The sequence below is a fragment of the Peromyscus californicus genome, unplaced genomic scaffold (genome assembly GCF_007827085.1).
Source record: "Peromyscus californicus insignis strain IS unplaced genomic scaffold, ASM782708v3 Scaffold_11__1_contigs__length_118956290, whole genome shotgun sequence".
Classification (NCBI taxonomy): domain Eukaryota; kingdom Metazoa; phylum Chordata; class Mammalia; order Rodentia; family Cricetidae; genus Peromyscus; species Peromyscus californicus.
In genome coordinates, this window is record NW_026294402.1 from 108,554,527 (window position 1) to 108,571,255 (window position 16,729).

Genomic DNA, 16,729 nt, shown 5'->3' on the forward strand with positions numbered 1-16,729 from the left:
CCTGCCTCTGCCTCCCGAGTGCTGGGATTAAAGGCGTGCGCCACCACCGCCCGGCAAAAGTTTTATTTTTTTTAAGGGGTGTGTGTGTGTGTGTGTGTGTGTGTGTGGTATACGTGTGTGGGGGTACCTAAGGATGCCAGAAAAGGGCACTGAACCCCTGGAGCTGGAGTTACAGTTAGCTATAAGCTCCCCGGTGTGGGTTGGTACTGTGAACTGCACTAAAAGAGCAGCAAGCACCTTAGCCGCTGGAACACGAGCCCGCTGCCCCGCACCTTAGCAGCCGCTGGAGCATGAGCCCGCTGCACCGTAACACCGCGCACCAACTGGTTCTGTTTTGTACGTGTGCATGTCTGTGTTTGTACATATCCGTGTGTGCCTTCCTTGCTCCTTCCTCACCTTGTTCTTGAGGCAGAGGCTCTCACTGATTGAGTTGGGCTGGCTGGCTGGCGAGCAAGCCCCAGGAACCCTCCCACCGCCACCCCCATCTCTGGGATCACAGGCGCAGGCGCCCTGCCCAGCTTTTTGTGGGGCTGGGGGTTGAACTCCACCGCTCTTGCTGTGTGGCAAGTGCTTCAGTTAGCGTCAGAGCCGCCTCTGCAGCTGCACAGAGATCAAGTTCAGCTGATTTGTGTGTGTGTGTGTGTGTGTGTGTGTGTGTGTGTGTGTGTGTGTGTGTGTGTGTGTGTAATCTTGCCCTCCCTTCTTGTGTTTCTTCTCCTTATTACTTTCTCTTTGCCTTGTTTGAGGATGTTTTTTGTGTTCTTGTTTCCCCTTCTTCTGGTTGGGAAGGTTTTTTTTGCTGTATTTTTGTTTTCTTACCCATTCAAGTGTGTTATCTGTGCCCCTAGAAGAACCTGGTTCCCAAGGCTCTTGTATATGCAAAGTGAATAGAATGCAGCGACCAACGCCCAGTGGGAGCCTCCCTGGTGCCCCTTCCTCATCCTCAGCACCCACCCACCTGCTCTGAGCTGACCACTGCCCTAACTTCCGTTGCCACTTGTTAACTGTACTTGTTTTGACCTTGATATAAGCGGATTCATACAACACGCACACCTCCATGTCTGCTATCAGGAAGCTCCACACTCAGTTACGGTTTGTAGTAGCAAAGAAGTCGGTTGATAGAGTACTCAGCTGGCATGCAAGGAGCCCTGGATTTGATTCCTAGCACTGTGTAAAGGGTGTGTTGGTGACGCCTGTGATCCCAACATTCGGGAGCTGGAAGCGGGAGGATCCAGAGATTCAAAGTCATCCTTGGCTACACAGGGAATCTGAGGCCATCCTGGACTACACGAGACCCTACCTGAAAAAATAATTTTAAAATATAATAAGGAGCCGGGTGGCGGTGGCACACACCTTTAATCCCAGCACTCAGGAGGCAGAGCCAGGCGGATCTCTGTGAGTTCAAGGCCAGCCTGGTCTATAGAATGAGATCCAGGAGAGGCACCAAACCCAAAACTACACAGAGAAACTATGTCTTAAAAAAACAAAAAAGAAAAAAAAAAAGAAAGGAAGGAAGAAAAGAAAAAGTATAATAAGGAGCTGGTGAGATGGCTCAGCAGGTACAGGCACTTCCGGTGGACCTGAGTTCAGTACCCAGCCCCCACAAAACCTAGGCTGGACATGATGGCAAATGCGTGGAATCCCACTTGGGAGGTGGAGGCAGGAGGATCAGGAGTTTAAGGTCATCCTCAGCTACCTTGAGAATTTGCCGCTTGGAATCGTGTTTTAACTAATTACTTAACCTAGTGCCAGTTAATGATTTTATCCACGTCTCGTTCCTTCACAGATGGTTACACAGGTATGTGTCACGTACTGATTTGTGCTAGCTGGTTTTAGCTTCTTGGTACATACAGGCCTCCTGCAGAAAGTAAAATCTGAACCAAGACTTCCAGGCAGAGGTGAGAGAGCCGCGTGTTGGTGGCCAGGGCTGGAACATTGTCAGAACTCAGGCAGTGAGAGGAAGGCACCCTGCTTCTAGAGTGCATTGGAAGGAGCCGAGCCAGTGAAGGGTGGGATGAAGCCAGGGGAAAGTACAGGCCTGTTGCCTGCATCTCCTAGGCCAGACTGAGGCCGCTTTCCTCAGAGAAGGAGGATGAGTGGGAGAGTTGAACGTCACTGCCGAAGCGCTATGCAGGCTGCAGGAATTGACCAGGAGGAGGGCACAAGTTAGGGTCTGGTGGTGATTGTGGCGTGTGCATACACACCATCAGTCAGACTCAAACCGCAGTATGAAAGTGGAAAGCCGCGCGTGCTGTGGCTGAGACCCATAACCTCAGCCCTTGAGAAACTGAGGTAGGAGGGTCGCCGTGAGTTTGAGATCAATCTGAGCTGCACAGTGAGCTCTAGACTAGCCTCAGCTAGCCACAGTGTGATGGTTCATGAGTAAAGTGCTTCTCACCAAGGCTGAGGACCTGAGTTCGAGTCCCAGGATCCACAGAGAGAAAACTGACCCCTAAACGTTGTCCGCTGATCTCCACATGCAAGCTGTGGCAGTGTACACACACACACACACACACACACACACACACACACACACACACACACTAATAATAATAAAATTTTAGACATAAGAACCCAACAACATGCCAGGTAGTGGTGGCCAGCACTTGAGAGGCAGAGGCAGGTGGATCTTTGAGTTTGAGGCCAGCCTGGTCTACAAAGCAAGTTCCAGGACAGCCAGGGGAACACACAGAGAAACCTTGTCTTAAAAAACCAAAAAAAAACCCCAAAAAACAAAACAACAACAACAACAAAAAAAAACCAAAAACAACCAACAGCATAAACCCTATAATAACCAGAATCAAATGTCTCTCATTGGAGTTGTCACTTCTGTGTTGGAGATCGTGTGTGTGTGTGTGTGTGTGTGTGTGTGTGTGTGTGTGTGTGTGTGTATGTGTGTGTGTGTGTGTACTCGTGTACGCGCACGCTATGGTACTTGTGTGAAGATCAGAGACATCTCCATGACAGTCATCAGCAGAGGATGTCTGCAGTCCACACAGTGGCTGAGATTGCATGTGGAGTATGAGGGGGAGCAGACAGAGGACCGTGCAAAAGACCCACACAGGAGATCACATGGATCTAGCCGTCAGGCCAAGTAGGACAGACCTGGGAGGGGAACCATCTTCGCAGTGAATGTGACAGAGCCAGCAAGGCGGCCCGGGCAGGTGAAGGCCCTGGCCGGCAAGGCTGACAACCTGAGTTCACCTTCCAGGCCCCACGTGGTAGGAGAGAATTGACTCCCACAGTGGTCCTCTGACCTCCACGACTGCACGCCCACGTAATAATTTTTTAATTAATAAATAAAATTTTTTTTTAAAAAAAACAAATGTGATAGATTCCAGTTTAACATGTGGCCCTCTCGTTCCCTCCTTTCCTCTCTGCTCTCCCACCTCCTCGCCTCTTTTTCTCTTGATTCTTCTTTCTTTTGTGATATTTCAGGTCTAGAGGGCAGATGACTTGCTTTATGTTACCATCATCATCATCATCATCATCGTCAGGACTAGAGGATAGAAATGCCTTATTTTTTTTTCATTCATTCACTCATTTATTGATTGATTGGTTTTTCGAGACAGGGTTTCTCTGTGTAGCACTCGCTGTTCTAGAGTTCACTCTGTAGACCAGGCTGGTCTCGAACTCAGAGATTAGCCTGCCTCTACCCACCCACCGAGTGCTGGAATTAAAGGCCTGGCTCTGGAATGGCCTCTTTTAAAAGGCACAGTGGAGCCTTCTGTGTCCCCCAGTGCTGGGGTCACACCCAGGACTTTGCACACCAAGTAACGCCGCTGGCCCTTAGCGGTCTCTCTCATGGGATTTGCAGATGTGTGGGTAATGGATTTGTTAAAGTATTTGGAATGTTTGCTGGCATGAGAAAGGGAAATATCTAATGACAAGTGCCCCATGTAGACTCTGCCTGGCCCCTCTCTTCTCCAAAGACGTAGGGAGGAGTGGAAAGTCTCTCCCTGTGAATCAATGTTAAGGGTACCCAAATGGAGAGGTCTCCCTCCGCCTTGGACTCTGGAGAGAACGGCTTCCCAGCAGGCTGCATAAGCCTGTGCTCACTGATAAAGGTCACGTGTGACTCTTCAAGGCATCAAGGCTTGACAAACTTATGACATTTGCATCTTTTTTTGAGGTACTGTCTTTGGTGTGGGTAAAGCTGAACCAGACATGGTTAACACTTTGACCATAAAACTATAGTTCCTCCTTGTCCTGTCCTGATTAGGCAGTGGTGGCTCTATTTTTATGAGCTCTTGAATCAATTGGTAACGTGTTTTAATAATTCTATAATGTGTGTGTGTGTGTGTGTGTGTGTGTGTGCGTGCGCGCACTCCTGTGAGCTTGTCTGTGCATACATGTGTAAAGGACAAAGGCCAACTTCCTGTATCTTTCCCTGTCTCTCTCTGGTCTATTGTTGACATAAGGTCCCTCACTGGACTCTGGGCTTGATGTATCAGCTGGACTGACTGCCTAGCAAGCCTGGGGATCCCCCCTACCTCTGTGTCCCCTGGTGCTGGGTTACAGATGTGTGCCACCACACCCGGCTTTCCTGTGAGTCCTGAGGATCTGAACCCAGGTCCTCATGCTTCCATGGTGGGCAGACATTCCACCCACTCAGCCACCTCCCCAGCCCAGCCATTGGCCTCGGCCTTGTCTCCGCGCAGAGTACTCATGCCCATTTCTGGCTGTGTAATAATATGGGAATCTTTAACACACGACTTAGTATGAGGTTCACACAGCCTCTGCGGGTGTTCCTCACACTGGACAAGGACTGTTTATAGCTACAGCTACCAAGCGTCGCCACACAAAATGCTAAATAGAATGTGTTGGAGGGTGGGTGAGAACAGGAGACTGGAGCACGACAAGCCAGTTTCTGTGGAATCTGCTTGATTCCCTGGGTGGGAAAGCAAAGCTGCTCTCTGCTGAGTATGCCCCAAACGCTTTGGCAGGCCGTAGTGATGGCAGTCTGAAAGCCATGTTTCGAGCATGGATGATGATGGTGATAATGGAGAAATAAAGGATAAGAGATACAGCATTTGTGTGTATTTGCTTGTTTTCTGAAACATTAATTACCTGGAGAGGAGGTTATGATTTTGCTAAGTAATAGACTAGTATTACAATTAAACAGAGATGAGAGGTGGTGGTACACGATTTTAATCCCAGCACTCAGGAGGCAGCAGCAGATGAATCTCTTGAGTTCAAGGTCAGCCTGGTCGACAGAGTGAGTTTCAAAACAGACAGGGCTACCCAGAGAAATCCTGTCTTGAAAAAAGAAAGAAAAAAGACTTTACAGATATGTGTTTAAAGGGCTAACAGTTTTTCTCTTCTCTTCCCCACTCCCCTTTATAGTTTAAAGAAGTCCCAGAAGGTCCTATCCCTCCGTCTACACCCAAGTTCGCATATGGAAAAGTTGCTCTGAAAAAGGTAAGATGGCACAGGGTCGGGAGTGTGGCTCAGTGGGTAGAGCGCTTGCCTGGCATGCGTGGAGCCCTGGGTTCCATTCCCAGTACCTCATAAACCAGGTGTGCTGGCACACACCTGTCACCCCAGCATGCAAGAGGTAGAGACAGGAGGATCAGGAGTTCAAGATCATACTTGACTACATAGTGAGTTAGAGGCTAGCCTGGACTAGGTCAAATCTTCACTGAGAATCAGATGGGGAGACACAGTGAGTGAAAGTGTCTCAGGCCGGGGGTTTGCTGCTTTTCTCTGAACTTGTTTTCTGAGAGCTGGTGGTGATTGATGTTCTCAGGGAACGAGATGGAAGATAAGAAGATAGGGATGTAAACTGGCAGCATGCAGAGACACACCACAGGAGAGTGAGAGGTGTTCTTCGGCACTCGGGTCATTTTGGTCCAAGTCTTGGCTTTCAGAGGCAGTGCCGTGGGCTGCTGTGGAAATGACATCCTACTCTGTTACTCTGTCCAGTGAGGCTTTCTCCCATCGTTTACCTCTTTGATTTTTTCCTTTATTACATTTATTTTTGGGGTTGGGAGACATGCATACCCTGATGCTCCAATGGAGGCCAGTGGAGAACACGAAGGAGTCTCTTAGCTCTTTCTGCTGTGGGACTCTGCTGACTCGAACTCAGGTCATCAGACACGGTGACGAGAGCCCTTACCTGCTGAACCATCTTGCCAGCCCCATCCACCCCCTTTTTAATGAGTTCCTCCAAGTCCCAGGATTTTTGATATCTCTGCCCTTAAGTTAGATCCAAAAATCATATCCTAGTGGTTTATTGGATACTGGAATATCAGAGGAAAAATATAGAAATTAATCATTAATAAGAAGTGAGGTCCTTTTATTCTGGGAAAACAGGAGTTACTTAATGGTTGGGAGGAGGGATGTACCAAAATTGGTTTGTTTTGACTCTCTGGGTCTTCAGGTTTTCCCCTCGACCCATCCCTTACTCCTACATGTATTCGTTCACAAGAAAAAGAAGAAAACATGAACAGTCACTTATTTCTTAAGAATCTTGAAATTCTAAAATAGCAACATATGTTTTTATCTTTAAGCCAAACGCCAAACACCATAGTGTAGTTTTTCCATTCGAAGCCCTCTGGCTTCTGGTTGGCTGGCGGTGCTTCTGTAATAGTTTCCACCACCTAGTGTGGAATCCTGTGCCACATTCTACAAAGAATGTGGTCTCTGATAGGAATCTCTTCTTAGATTAATCATGCTTGAATCACGCTTGGACAGGGAAGCTTAGTCTTCTCTGTAGCTACCTAAGACAAAATAGTTGCTTGGTTTTAAAACAGTAAAAAGTTCTTTTATGTGATATAAAATAACCTCAAATGTTTAAAACAACAGCAATAATAAGCTGAAAAACATTTTTTAAAAAATACAGCTTAGTGCCATGAAGGAAATCAGCACACTGGGCATGATAGCTCATGCCTGTAATCCTAGCACTTTGGAGGCTAAGGCAGGAGGATTACTGTTATGTTCAAGACCAGCCTGTGCTATATAGTTGAGTTTGAGGCTAGCCTGGGCTATAGAGAAAGATTCTGTTTCCAAACAAAAAGATGAGGGGGAGCAGATGTGTTGGCACATGCTTGGGAGTGGGAGGTAGGAGGGCCAGATGTTCAGGGTCATCATTTTGGCTACATAGAGAGTTCCAGCCTGGGCTACAGGAGTCACTCACTGTCTAAAAAACTCAAAACAAAATACAAAAAGGGAGGGAGGGAGGGAGGGAGGGAGGGAGGGAGGAGAAATCAGCATGCAACTGTATTCAGTTTATACAAAACATAGTATATGAATTAAAGTTTTTCATTTATTTAAGATTTTGTGTGTGTGTGTGTGTGTGTGTGTGTGTGTGTGTTTGCACATGCACAGGAGAAAGAGAGAGAGAGACAGAGCGAGAGAGAGCTCATTTGTTCGCCCTCATACACACTTGTGGAGGTCTGAGGGCAACTTTCAGGAGGCTGAGAACACATGCCACATAAGCTTGGAAGACAGTGAAGCGACTGTGAACGAAGCATGTGACATGGTCGTGGCAGATCTAATCTTAGAGTTATTTGCCTCTAGCTACTATCTTTGCTTCAGAGCTCTTCCTCCCTTGAAAACCTGTTGTAATGCTTTGCAGAGGCGGCAGCCTCAGAATCTTGGCTGTCATTCATTTGGAAGCCTTTCTTAGATAGATAGCTCTGAGCTGTATTTCTGAATGGGTGCACTTCAAACTCTTTTTTTTAAAATAATTTATTTAACTTTATTTTATGTGAAATGATGTGAAGGTATCAGATCCCCTAGAACTGGAGTTATAGACAGTTGTAAGCTGCCATGTGGGTGCTAGGAATTGAACCCGAGTCCTCTGGAAGAACAGCCAGTGCTCCTAACTGCTGAGCCATCTCTCCAGCCCCGAAACTTTTTTTTTTGGGGGGGGGGTTTCGAAACAGGGTTTCCCTGTGTAGCTTTGCGCCTTTCCTGGAACTCACCACCGCCTGGACAAAACTCTTAAGACTACCATCATTTACATTTTCATCAAGAGTTAGGGGCGTAGCCGGGCGGTGGTGGCGCACGCCTTTAATCCCAGCACTTGGGAGGCAGAGGCAGGCGGATCTCTGTGAGTTCGAGGCCAGCCTGGTCTACAGAGTGAGTTCCAGGAAAGGCGCAAAGCTACACAGAGAAACCCTGTCTCGAAAAAACCAAAAAAAAAAAAAAAAAAAAGAGTTAGAAGCAAGGCCTAAAGAGATGGCTCAGCATTTAAGAACACTGACTGCTCTTTTTTTTTAAAGTTTAGTTTTGCTTTGTTTGAGATAGGTTTTGTCTATGCCGTCTTGGGTGTCCTGGGTCTCAATATCTAAATCAGGCTGGCCTCAAAGTCACATTTGCCTGCCTCCCAAGTTCTGGAATTAAAAGTGTGTGCCACCATGCCCAGATCTGACTTCTGTTCCAGAGGAGCCAGGTTCCATTCCCAGCACCTACATGGCAGCTCACAACCATCTGTGACTCCAGTTCCAGGATCCAACGCCCTCTTCTGGCCTCCTCGGGCACTGCACACACACAGTGCACAGACACACATGCAGGCAAAAACACACACACACACACACACACACACACACACACACACACACACACACACACACACACGAGAAAACAGGAAAGAGCTGGGAGCAGTTAGGGCACTAGTGAGGCAGAGGCTGGTGGATCTCTGAGTTCAAGGCCAGCCTGATCTACATAACAAGTTCCAGAACAGCCAGGGCTACATGGTAAGATCCTGTCTCTAAATAAATAAATAAATGTTAAGAGCGGGGCCTAGGGCTGCAGCTCAGTGGTAGAAATCTTGCTTGTCCACCTTGTGGGAAACCCTGGGTTCAGTCCCCACCACTGCAAAAGATAAAAATAGTAAATAAAGGCTCTGCATTAGCTCAGTTAGTGGAGGGCCTGCTTGGCATTCAGAAAGCCCTGAGTTTGAACCCCAGCATTCTGAAATAAGATGGGTGTGTAGCACGTTTACATAACCCCAGCGTTTGGTTCAGGGTCATCCTTGGTCACATAGCAAACTTGAACCCTGACTGGGACACATGAGACTGTCTCAGAAAGAAGGGGGTGGGGGAAGAGGGACAGAATGAGGGAAGAGGAGGAGTGGAATGAAATCAAAGGTGATTGTGAAGCAAATGGACTTGCACAGTTGAGGCTTAGGTCAGTGTCTTTGATAATTCTGAGTAACGTAACCCCCAGCGCTCTCAACCTACCCCACCCTGCTCACTGGGGACACCACGCTGAGTCTGTTTTTGCTTCTCTTCAGTTCAAGACGGTGACTGAAGCTCTGGACATCCTGTGTCCCAATGGACCTGTGAAAAGCTGGTATCCCTTGAAGTTCATCCAGGTGAAACAGGTAGGGTCCCCACAGACAGGGAACACGTTGTCTGTCTTCTCCTGGCAGCACGGGTGTCTCCTCATCACTTCCTGGGCATCGTCGGTATTTTAATACTGAGAAATGGCAGTTTAGAGCTGAGGACAGGGCTTCTTTGTAAGGTGTTTGCCTGGCATGAGCAAGGCCCTGGGTTCAATCCCCAGCACCGCATAAACCGGGTCTAGTGGCATGCCTATCATTCCAGCCCTTGGGAGGTGGAGGTAGGAGGATCCAAAGTTCTAGGTTTTTCTCAGCTACATAGTATTCAAGGCCAGCCTGGGCTACATGTGACCCTGTCTCAAAAAAAAAAAAAAATCAATTTAATTTTTCCTTCTTAGAAGTTCCTTTTCCTGCTTAGGAAAGAAGACCATGTGTGCTCTTGCTTATATGTGCTCCATTTCCTGGCACTCCCTTGTCTCCAGAAGTGTCTCTCAACTTTTTATTTTATTGTAGTCCACTTTTCATCTGATTCTTCAGTTAGCAGTAGTCCCTGCCTAGTGTGTGTGTAGGGGACTGCTTTTTCCCTTTAAGCATCTGTCTGTCTGTCTGTGGTGACCGATTCCTCAGAGGCTGTGGACAGCACCAACCTGGGCTTCCAGGAGGGGAGGAAAGCTAAGTGTTCTCTGCAGACTTGGCTCGGGCCGCCCTTGCAGGCACCCTGTGAGCGAGTGGGCCTCGCTTTTGCAGTTAAACTGGAAAGAAGCATTGTGTGGGCTCGTCCTAGACTGGAAACATGGAGGCTCAGGCACCCCACCCAGTTCCAGAGCAGTACACTGCCGGCCGGGGTCTGAAAGCACAGCTGAGACCAGTGGCCGCCGCGGGACTGCAGAGTGGCCCCTGTACAGCGTACTGAAAAGACTCAGCTCTCCTGGACCCAACTGTGAGACAGCTGTTGAAGCAAAATGAGTATAAAAATAGCAACTGGAAGCAAATGCCAAGCTAAGATTAGATGTGCTGTAGTGTCTCCACCTCCAGACTCCAGGAGGGTGACCTCCACCGAAAGCCAGGAAGGAAGACTCCGGTGGGTGACTTGACACTTCAGAAGTAGGGTTGAGATCCCAACCAAGTGGCCAAATGTGACAAGGGGCCCATGGCATCCCGATGACATCACCCCCGTACCACACGCGCCCCCCCAAGACATGTCTCCTCTTCTGTGTCCATATAAAAGGCATTTTAATGACTCCACGAAGGGAGGAATGGTCTAGGATCAGTCTGAACTCTTCAAAAACTATTGATATCAGTCTAGCTGAGGTGGCCACATAGGTAACTGCACATGAGAGAGGCAGAGGCAAAAAGATAGGAAAGGATGAAACGGCACTGGTGGGTCGGCGGAGCCATGGCAGAACCCAATATTAGTTTTCAGAGCTTTAATGGAGGGAAAGGCGGGGCCGGGGTGGGGGTGGGGATGGGGGAGGCAGGCCTGACAGAGAGAGAGGGTGGGGGTCCATTGCGGCTTTTTGAGGCGGAGATTGCGTGACCACGCAGCCATAGTCCCCCTGATGACGTAAGACGTTAGACCCAAACTGCGCATGTACAGAATCCTAACATGGCTGGAGGCCTCCATAGTAAGGTCCAGCTGTTGGAATTCGTGGCCACTGGCCACCCCCACCTCCCCAAGGTACATGACCACGCTGCGCTGGCAAAATGATTAGTCATCCCATGGCCTGAAGTCCTACTAATCCGTGCATAGCGTGACCACGCAATCTATGCTAATGCAGGCCGTAGCTAAGCCCAGATGCGCATGTACAGGGGAATCCGTAAGTGGGTCACAGACTCCCCCTTCTCCTCCTTCCTCTCTCTGCATGTCTTTTTTACTTTTTTTTTTTTCTTTTGGTTTTTCGAGACAGGGTTTCTCTGTGTAGTTTTGGTGCCTGTCCTGGATCTTGCTCTGTAGACCAGACTGACCTCGAACTCACAGAGATCCGACTGACTCTGCCTCCCAAGTGCTGGGATTAAGGGCATGCGCCGCCACCGCCACCATCACCGCCTGGCTCACACATGTCTTTCAAACAGGCCTGAGCACACCCTCTCCTGTCTGTCCTTCTCCTAATAAACTCTCATAGTGGGTTTTGTTGTGCCTCGCACCGTAAACAGTGCCACTTAGTAACACAGCACCACCGCATAAAACCAACACCAGCCTGGCCTTCATAGTGAGGTCCAGCCTGGCCTGAGAAACAGTGCAACCTTATCTCAAAACAAAAACAAAAATGAGAAAATACAATACATTAACCAAAATTCCAATGAGATCATGCATTAGAGACCAGACTTTAAAAAAAGAATTTAAGGGGCTGAAGAAATGGTTCAATAGTTAAGAGGACCTGGGTTCAGTTCCCAGCACCCACATATCAGCTCACAACTGCCCATAACTCCAGCGCGAAGGGATTCAAAGCCTCTAGCCTGCATTCAGCATTCATGACACATACCTGTACATGTGCACATATACATATGCCGAGCATGGCACCATTACCACGTGTAACCAGATGTGGTGGTACACATATGCACTCGAAGTTCAAGATTGTCCTTGGTTGCCTAGTAAATTTGAGGACAGCCTAGACTACCAGTCTTTGTCTCAAAAATCAATAAATATTACTCCTGGTTTGGTAACAACACCCGCCCCACAATTCTCTTTTCTCTTTGCTTCAAATGGTTTCAGATTGAGTCTTGTTTTGTTTTGTACCCTAAAGTAGATTTAGCCCAGGAACCTGGAGAATGTTTTACTGAGTAGAATTCAATGTGTGTCCTGTGTTTGGGGTTTTTCCTAGCTTAAAAAAAAAAAATGTGTACACGAACGAGTGCTTTGCCTGCTTGTATGTGCACTACCTACATGCCTGGTTCCTGCAGAGGCCGAAAGAGACCTTCAGATCCCCTGGAGCTGGAGTTACAGATTGTTGTGAACCAGGGCCTCTGCAAGAGCAGCAAGTGCTCTTAATTGCTGAGCCATCTCTCTCCAGACCACATTTATTTACTTACTCTGTTGGCGTGTATGTGTATGTGGGCCACAGCACATACATGAAGGCCAGAGGACAACTTCTGGGAATGGGTTCTCTCCTTCCACCATGTGGGTCCTGGGGATCGAACTCAGGTCCTCAGGCTTTGTGGCAGGCACCCTTACCCACTGAGCCATCCCACCAGCTCTTGACTGGTTTTTGAGTTAATACTAGTGACTTCTGACATATAGGGCGTGACTTCCCTAGGCCACTCTGGCAATGGCTTGACTTTTGTTTCCCCGTGTGGCAGAGAAGAGAGTCCCTGGCTATTCAGATAGTTCCACCAAGATCAAAAAAGTCAGCTTGAATGTGGCTGTGGGTGGGGGAAGTTTTTCATTCCCTACAGTTTTCAGAAAGTTGCTCTCATCCAGATCAAGGGCAGCCGAGTTCTTAGTACCTGAACTTGAGAATGAAGCATATTTCTTATATCCTTTTCTAGTTTTTTGGGTATGTGCTGTACCGAACAACACTTCCTCGGGACTGCAATGACTCGGTGCCCATTTTCTCTTCATCCATCGATGGTGTCCATGATCGGGCTTATGTCTCTGTGGACGGGGTAAGAATTATCTTTGAACTGTACATCTAAGCCTTGACGGGGGTGGGGGGTGGGGGGTGGGGGGAGGCATCTACACTTACTAACGTGGCATTTGAAGCTCTGGTCACATCTCCGGTTTCAGCCAGTGTCCCCTGGCAGTGACCTTGCTTGCTGATCCAGCTCACTTGCTGCAGACTCAGGGCTGTTTTCTAACACTCACACTCTAGGAAAAGCAGGGTCTCCTGAGCCCAAGGTCAGTCATCCTTCCCTGACTGAACTCAGCATGTCACCCAGGCTTGGTACCTGTCACCATACAAAGTGTGTTAAACAGGGTGTCTCCCCCTAAATGAGGCATCAGAGTTTAATGGGTTGTTCGTGACAGTTCTAACTAGAATGCACCAAGGACTTGATTTCACAGCAGAATGCAGATACATTTTTAAACACCCTTTCCAACATCTAGTTTGATAGCACGTGCCTGCAACCCCAGCTGTCAGAAGGTTGAGGCAGGAGAATTACAAAAAACCAGGCCAGCCTACCCCCACAGGATGAAACCCAGGGTCCAAAAATCATAAACCAGAACAAGAATAAAAGAGCCAGAGCCAGAGCTAGAGCCAGTGAGACAAGACAGCTCAGCAGGTGCAGGCACTTGCCACTGAGCCTGAGGATTGGAGTTTAGTCCCCTGGGACTGACGTGGCATAGAGCAGAGACTCCTGCAAGCTGTCCTGATGTCTGCCTGTGTGCCTCAGCACTTGGGTGTGCACACACAATAAATGAATAAATGTAATAATAAAAAAACTATCTGTAGCATCACCCCTCGTTGAAAGGTGTGGGAAAAGCTCATGGGCAGATTTTCCTCAGCAAGGAATTTTTTTCAGGAAAGTATTATAGTTTGGAAGGGTTTGGGGTTTGAGTTTTCAAACAGGGTCTTGTGCAGCCCAGGCTGGCCTCAGACTTGCTTTGTGTCCAGGATCAGCCTTGAACTCCTGGTCTTCCTTCCTTTTCCTCCCAAGTGCTGGTGATTACAGCTATGCACATTCAGAGTGGTTTAAAGTAAAATATTTCCATTCTCGGTTTAAAGTAAAATATTTCCAATCTCGGCTGGGACCATAGCTTGCCTTGGAAGCGTGTAAGGACCTGAGTTCAGCCATATATTCAAGCAAAACACTCAGACACATAAATAAAGGAAGAAGAAGATGAAGAAGAAAACCAGGAGTAGTGGCATGCAGCTGTGACCTCAGTTCCAGCAAGGTAGGGACCGGAGGGTCCCGTGGGAGCCTGCCAGCCAGCCTAGTCTCCTTGGCAAGTTCCAGGTGAGCAGGAGACCTTATCTCAAAAAGGAAGTTTCTGAGGAATGACACCTAACATTGTCCCTCTGTCCTCTACACACGTGTACACGTGCACTTTCATGTGAACACACACAATGGTGGTAATAACCAACAGATTAATTTCAGCGGGGACAAGCCCTGAGATGTGGCACTGTGCTTGTCATGTCCTGGCCTTCATTAAGAGTTGTGTTTTAAGCCGGGCGGTGGTGGCGCACACCTTTAATCCCAGCACTCGAGAGGCAGAGCCAGGCGGATCTCTGGGAGTTCGAGGCCAGCCTGGGCTACCAAGTGAGTTCCAGGAAAGGCGCAAAGCTACACAGAGAAACCCTGTCTCGAAAAACAAAAAACAAAACAAAACAGAAAAAAAAAAAGAGTTGTGTTTTAGTGATTTATGGTCAGTGTAACCAGTCTAAAAAATAACCTCTTAAGTTAGGGATGGGGTTGGGGATTTAGCTCAGTGAGAGAGCGCTTGCCCTGGGTTCAGTCCTCAGCTCTGGAAAATTAATTAACTAATATGATTCAAATAAAAAGTTAGGGATGTGTCGTTGAAAAAATACCTGTTGTTTTCCCTTGTTCTGTTACATAATCTCTGCGGTTAATGCATCCTACCAAGTGAGGGGAGCCGGCTCCACCTCACTCTGATTTTATCTGTGACCTGATGCTGTCTGTTCTCTCCGTGTGTTTAAAGGCTCTTTCTTTACACCTTACTTGGGCTGTGTGGTTGTTCAGTAATCCCTTCTCACAAGAACACACTCCTGGAATGTCTTGTGTGTTTTATCCCTTTAAAAACAGAAGTGTAGGAACGAAGCTTGGCATGTGAGATGTGGGGGCAGGAGAACCAGAAGTTAGTTCCAGGGAGGCTGAGTTCAATCCCTGGGACCCATGTGGTGGAAGGAGAGAACTGACTTCAAGTTGTCCTCTGACCTCCACATACAGCATGGTAGATGTGTGTCTACACATCTATGCATGTGCATACACACACCCCCACACAAATAAATGTAAAATATGTATATATACATACATACAAAGCAAAAGGATGCCTGAGCCAAGCATGGTGGTTCACACCTGTAAGGCATTTGTGAGGTGGAGTCAGGAAGGTCTCAAGTTCAAGGCCAGCCTGGGGTACGTTGTAAGACCTTGTTCCCATTAGAAAGGAATCTCACTTACCATAGCACATTCCCAGGCAGGGGAGTGTACCCTGAGCTGTGTGTAGCCAACCTCCCCTTTGGGAAGACAGTGAGTGTGGGAACTTGGTCTACTGTCCAGGGGCTCGGCCTGAACATATCTGGACTCTCGCTGTAAATCTGATGACACTTCAGGACAGGAAAAGTGTCAGATTAGCTGTGCACATTGCTCTGTTTCTCTGACCTTACCCTCCATTCAGCCTTTGGCTTCAACCCTCAGGTCCCCCAAGGAGTCCTTGAGCGAAACTATGTGCTGGTCCTGGACATACAGGGGAAAGCTGGAGCCGTTCTGGACATTCTGGTGGAGAACATGGGGCGTGTGAACTATGGCAGACACATCAATGATTTCAAGGTAGGACACTCATGTGAGGGATAGACCTATGCCTGAGTGGTTGGAAGGAGTTTTGTTTGTTTGTGCACACAATACTCACACATACATCTTTGTTCCCCTCTTCCATTTATATAGAAACAAATTTAAATACTTTTTCTTTTTTTTTTTTTTTTTTTTTTGGTTTCTCTGTGTAGCTTTGGCTGTCCTGGAACTCACTCTGTAGACCAGGCTGGCCTCCAACTCAGAGATCTATCTGCCTGCCTCTGCCTCCTGAGTGCTGGGATTAAAAGTGTGCACCACCATGCCTGTTGACTTTGAATTTTTGATCCTCTTGCCTCCACCTCCCAAGTGCTGGGATCACAGCTGTGTGCCACCATCCTGTTAATGAAATTCTGGGGATTGAATCCAGGGCCTCCCGCACATCAGGCAAACACTCTACCAGCTGAGCTACATTTCCCAGTCCTTAACATTTTAAGAGAGAGAGAAGTGTGTGTGTGTATGTTCGTGTTCTGAATGATCACCGCACACCTCTGTCACACATCACGGCAGCTCCCTTTCAGAGCCCACACACTTTGCTGAACCTGAGGAGTGAAGCGCTCTGATTGGTTTTGTAGCCTAGAAGACAGATTTCTTTGAAGGGCTCTTTTCCTGTGCAGACCATGAGAGCCCTGAGCTTTGCAAGCAGAACACTCCCCTTGTGCTTGAGCTCAGTAATCTTGTGGAGAGAAAACGGAAGCTGCTCCACCATGCTCTTCCTCTGCTTTGAAAACCCACCCAGCTCATCAGAGGTGCTCCGGACTCAACCGAGCCAGCGTGGTGTCTGGTGGGCTCAGGTGTGCAGGCTTGGACTGGTGTGCAGGCAAATCCGTGCTCTACAAAGTCCCTTCGCTGCTGCTCTGCCATTGGCCTGCTGATTCTCCTCTCTCCAGGCACAGTGTGGTGTTCTAACCAATCTTCCTAGATCATTAAGAAACTTGTTGTTTAACTTGGGTTTTTGTTTTGTTTAACTAACTCGTT

General features: G+C 48.0%; 1 protein-coding gene across 3 annotated transcripts in view; it reads left to right on the forward strand.

Moving 5' to 3' along the window:
- Glb1 (galactosidase beta 1) overlaps nt 1-16,729 on the forward strand; it is a 76,250-nt gene that overhangs the window by 44,107 nt on the left and 15,414 nt on the right. For all 3 annotated transcript variants that reach the window (XM_052723167.1, XM_052723177.1, XM_052723186.1), the window contains 4 exons: nt 5,347-5,421; nt 9,242-9,331; nt 12,776-12,892; nt 15,602-15,733. In XM_052723167.1, the coding sequence (XP_052579127.1) occupies nt 5,347-5,421; nt 9,242-9,331; nt 12,776-12,892; nt 15,602-15,733 (414 nt within the window). The remainder of the gene's footprint in view (nt 1-5,346; nt 5,422-9,241; nt 9,332-12,775; nt 12,893-15,601; nt 15,734-16,729) is intronic.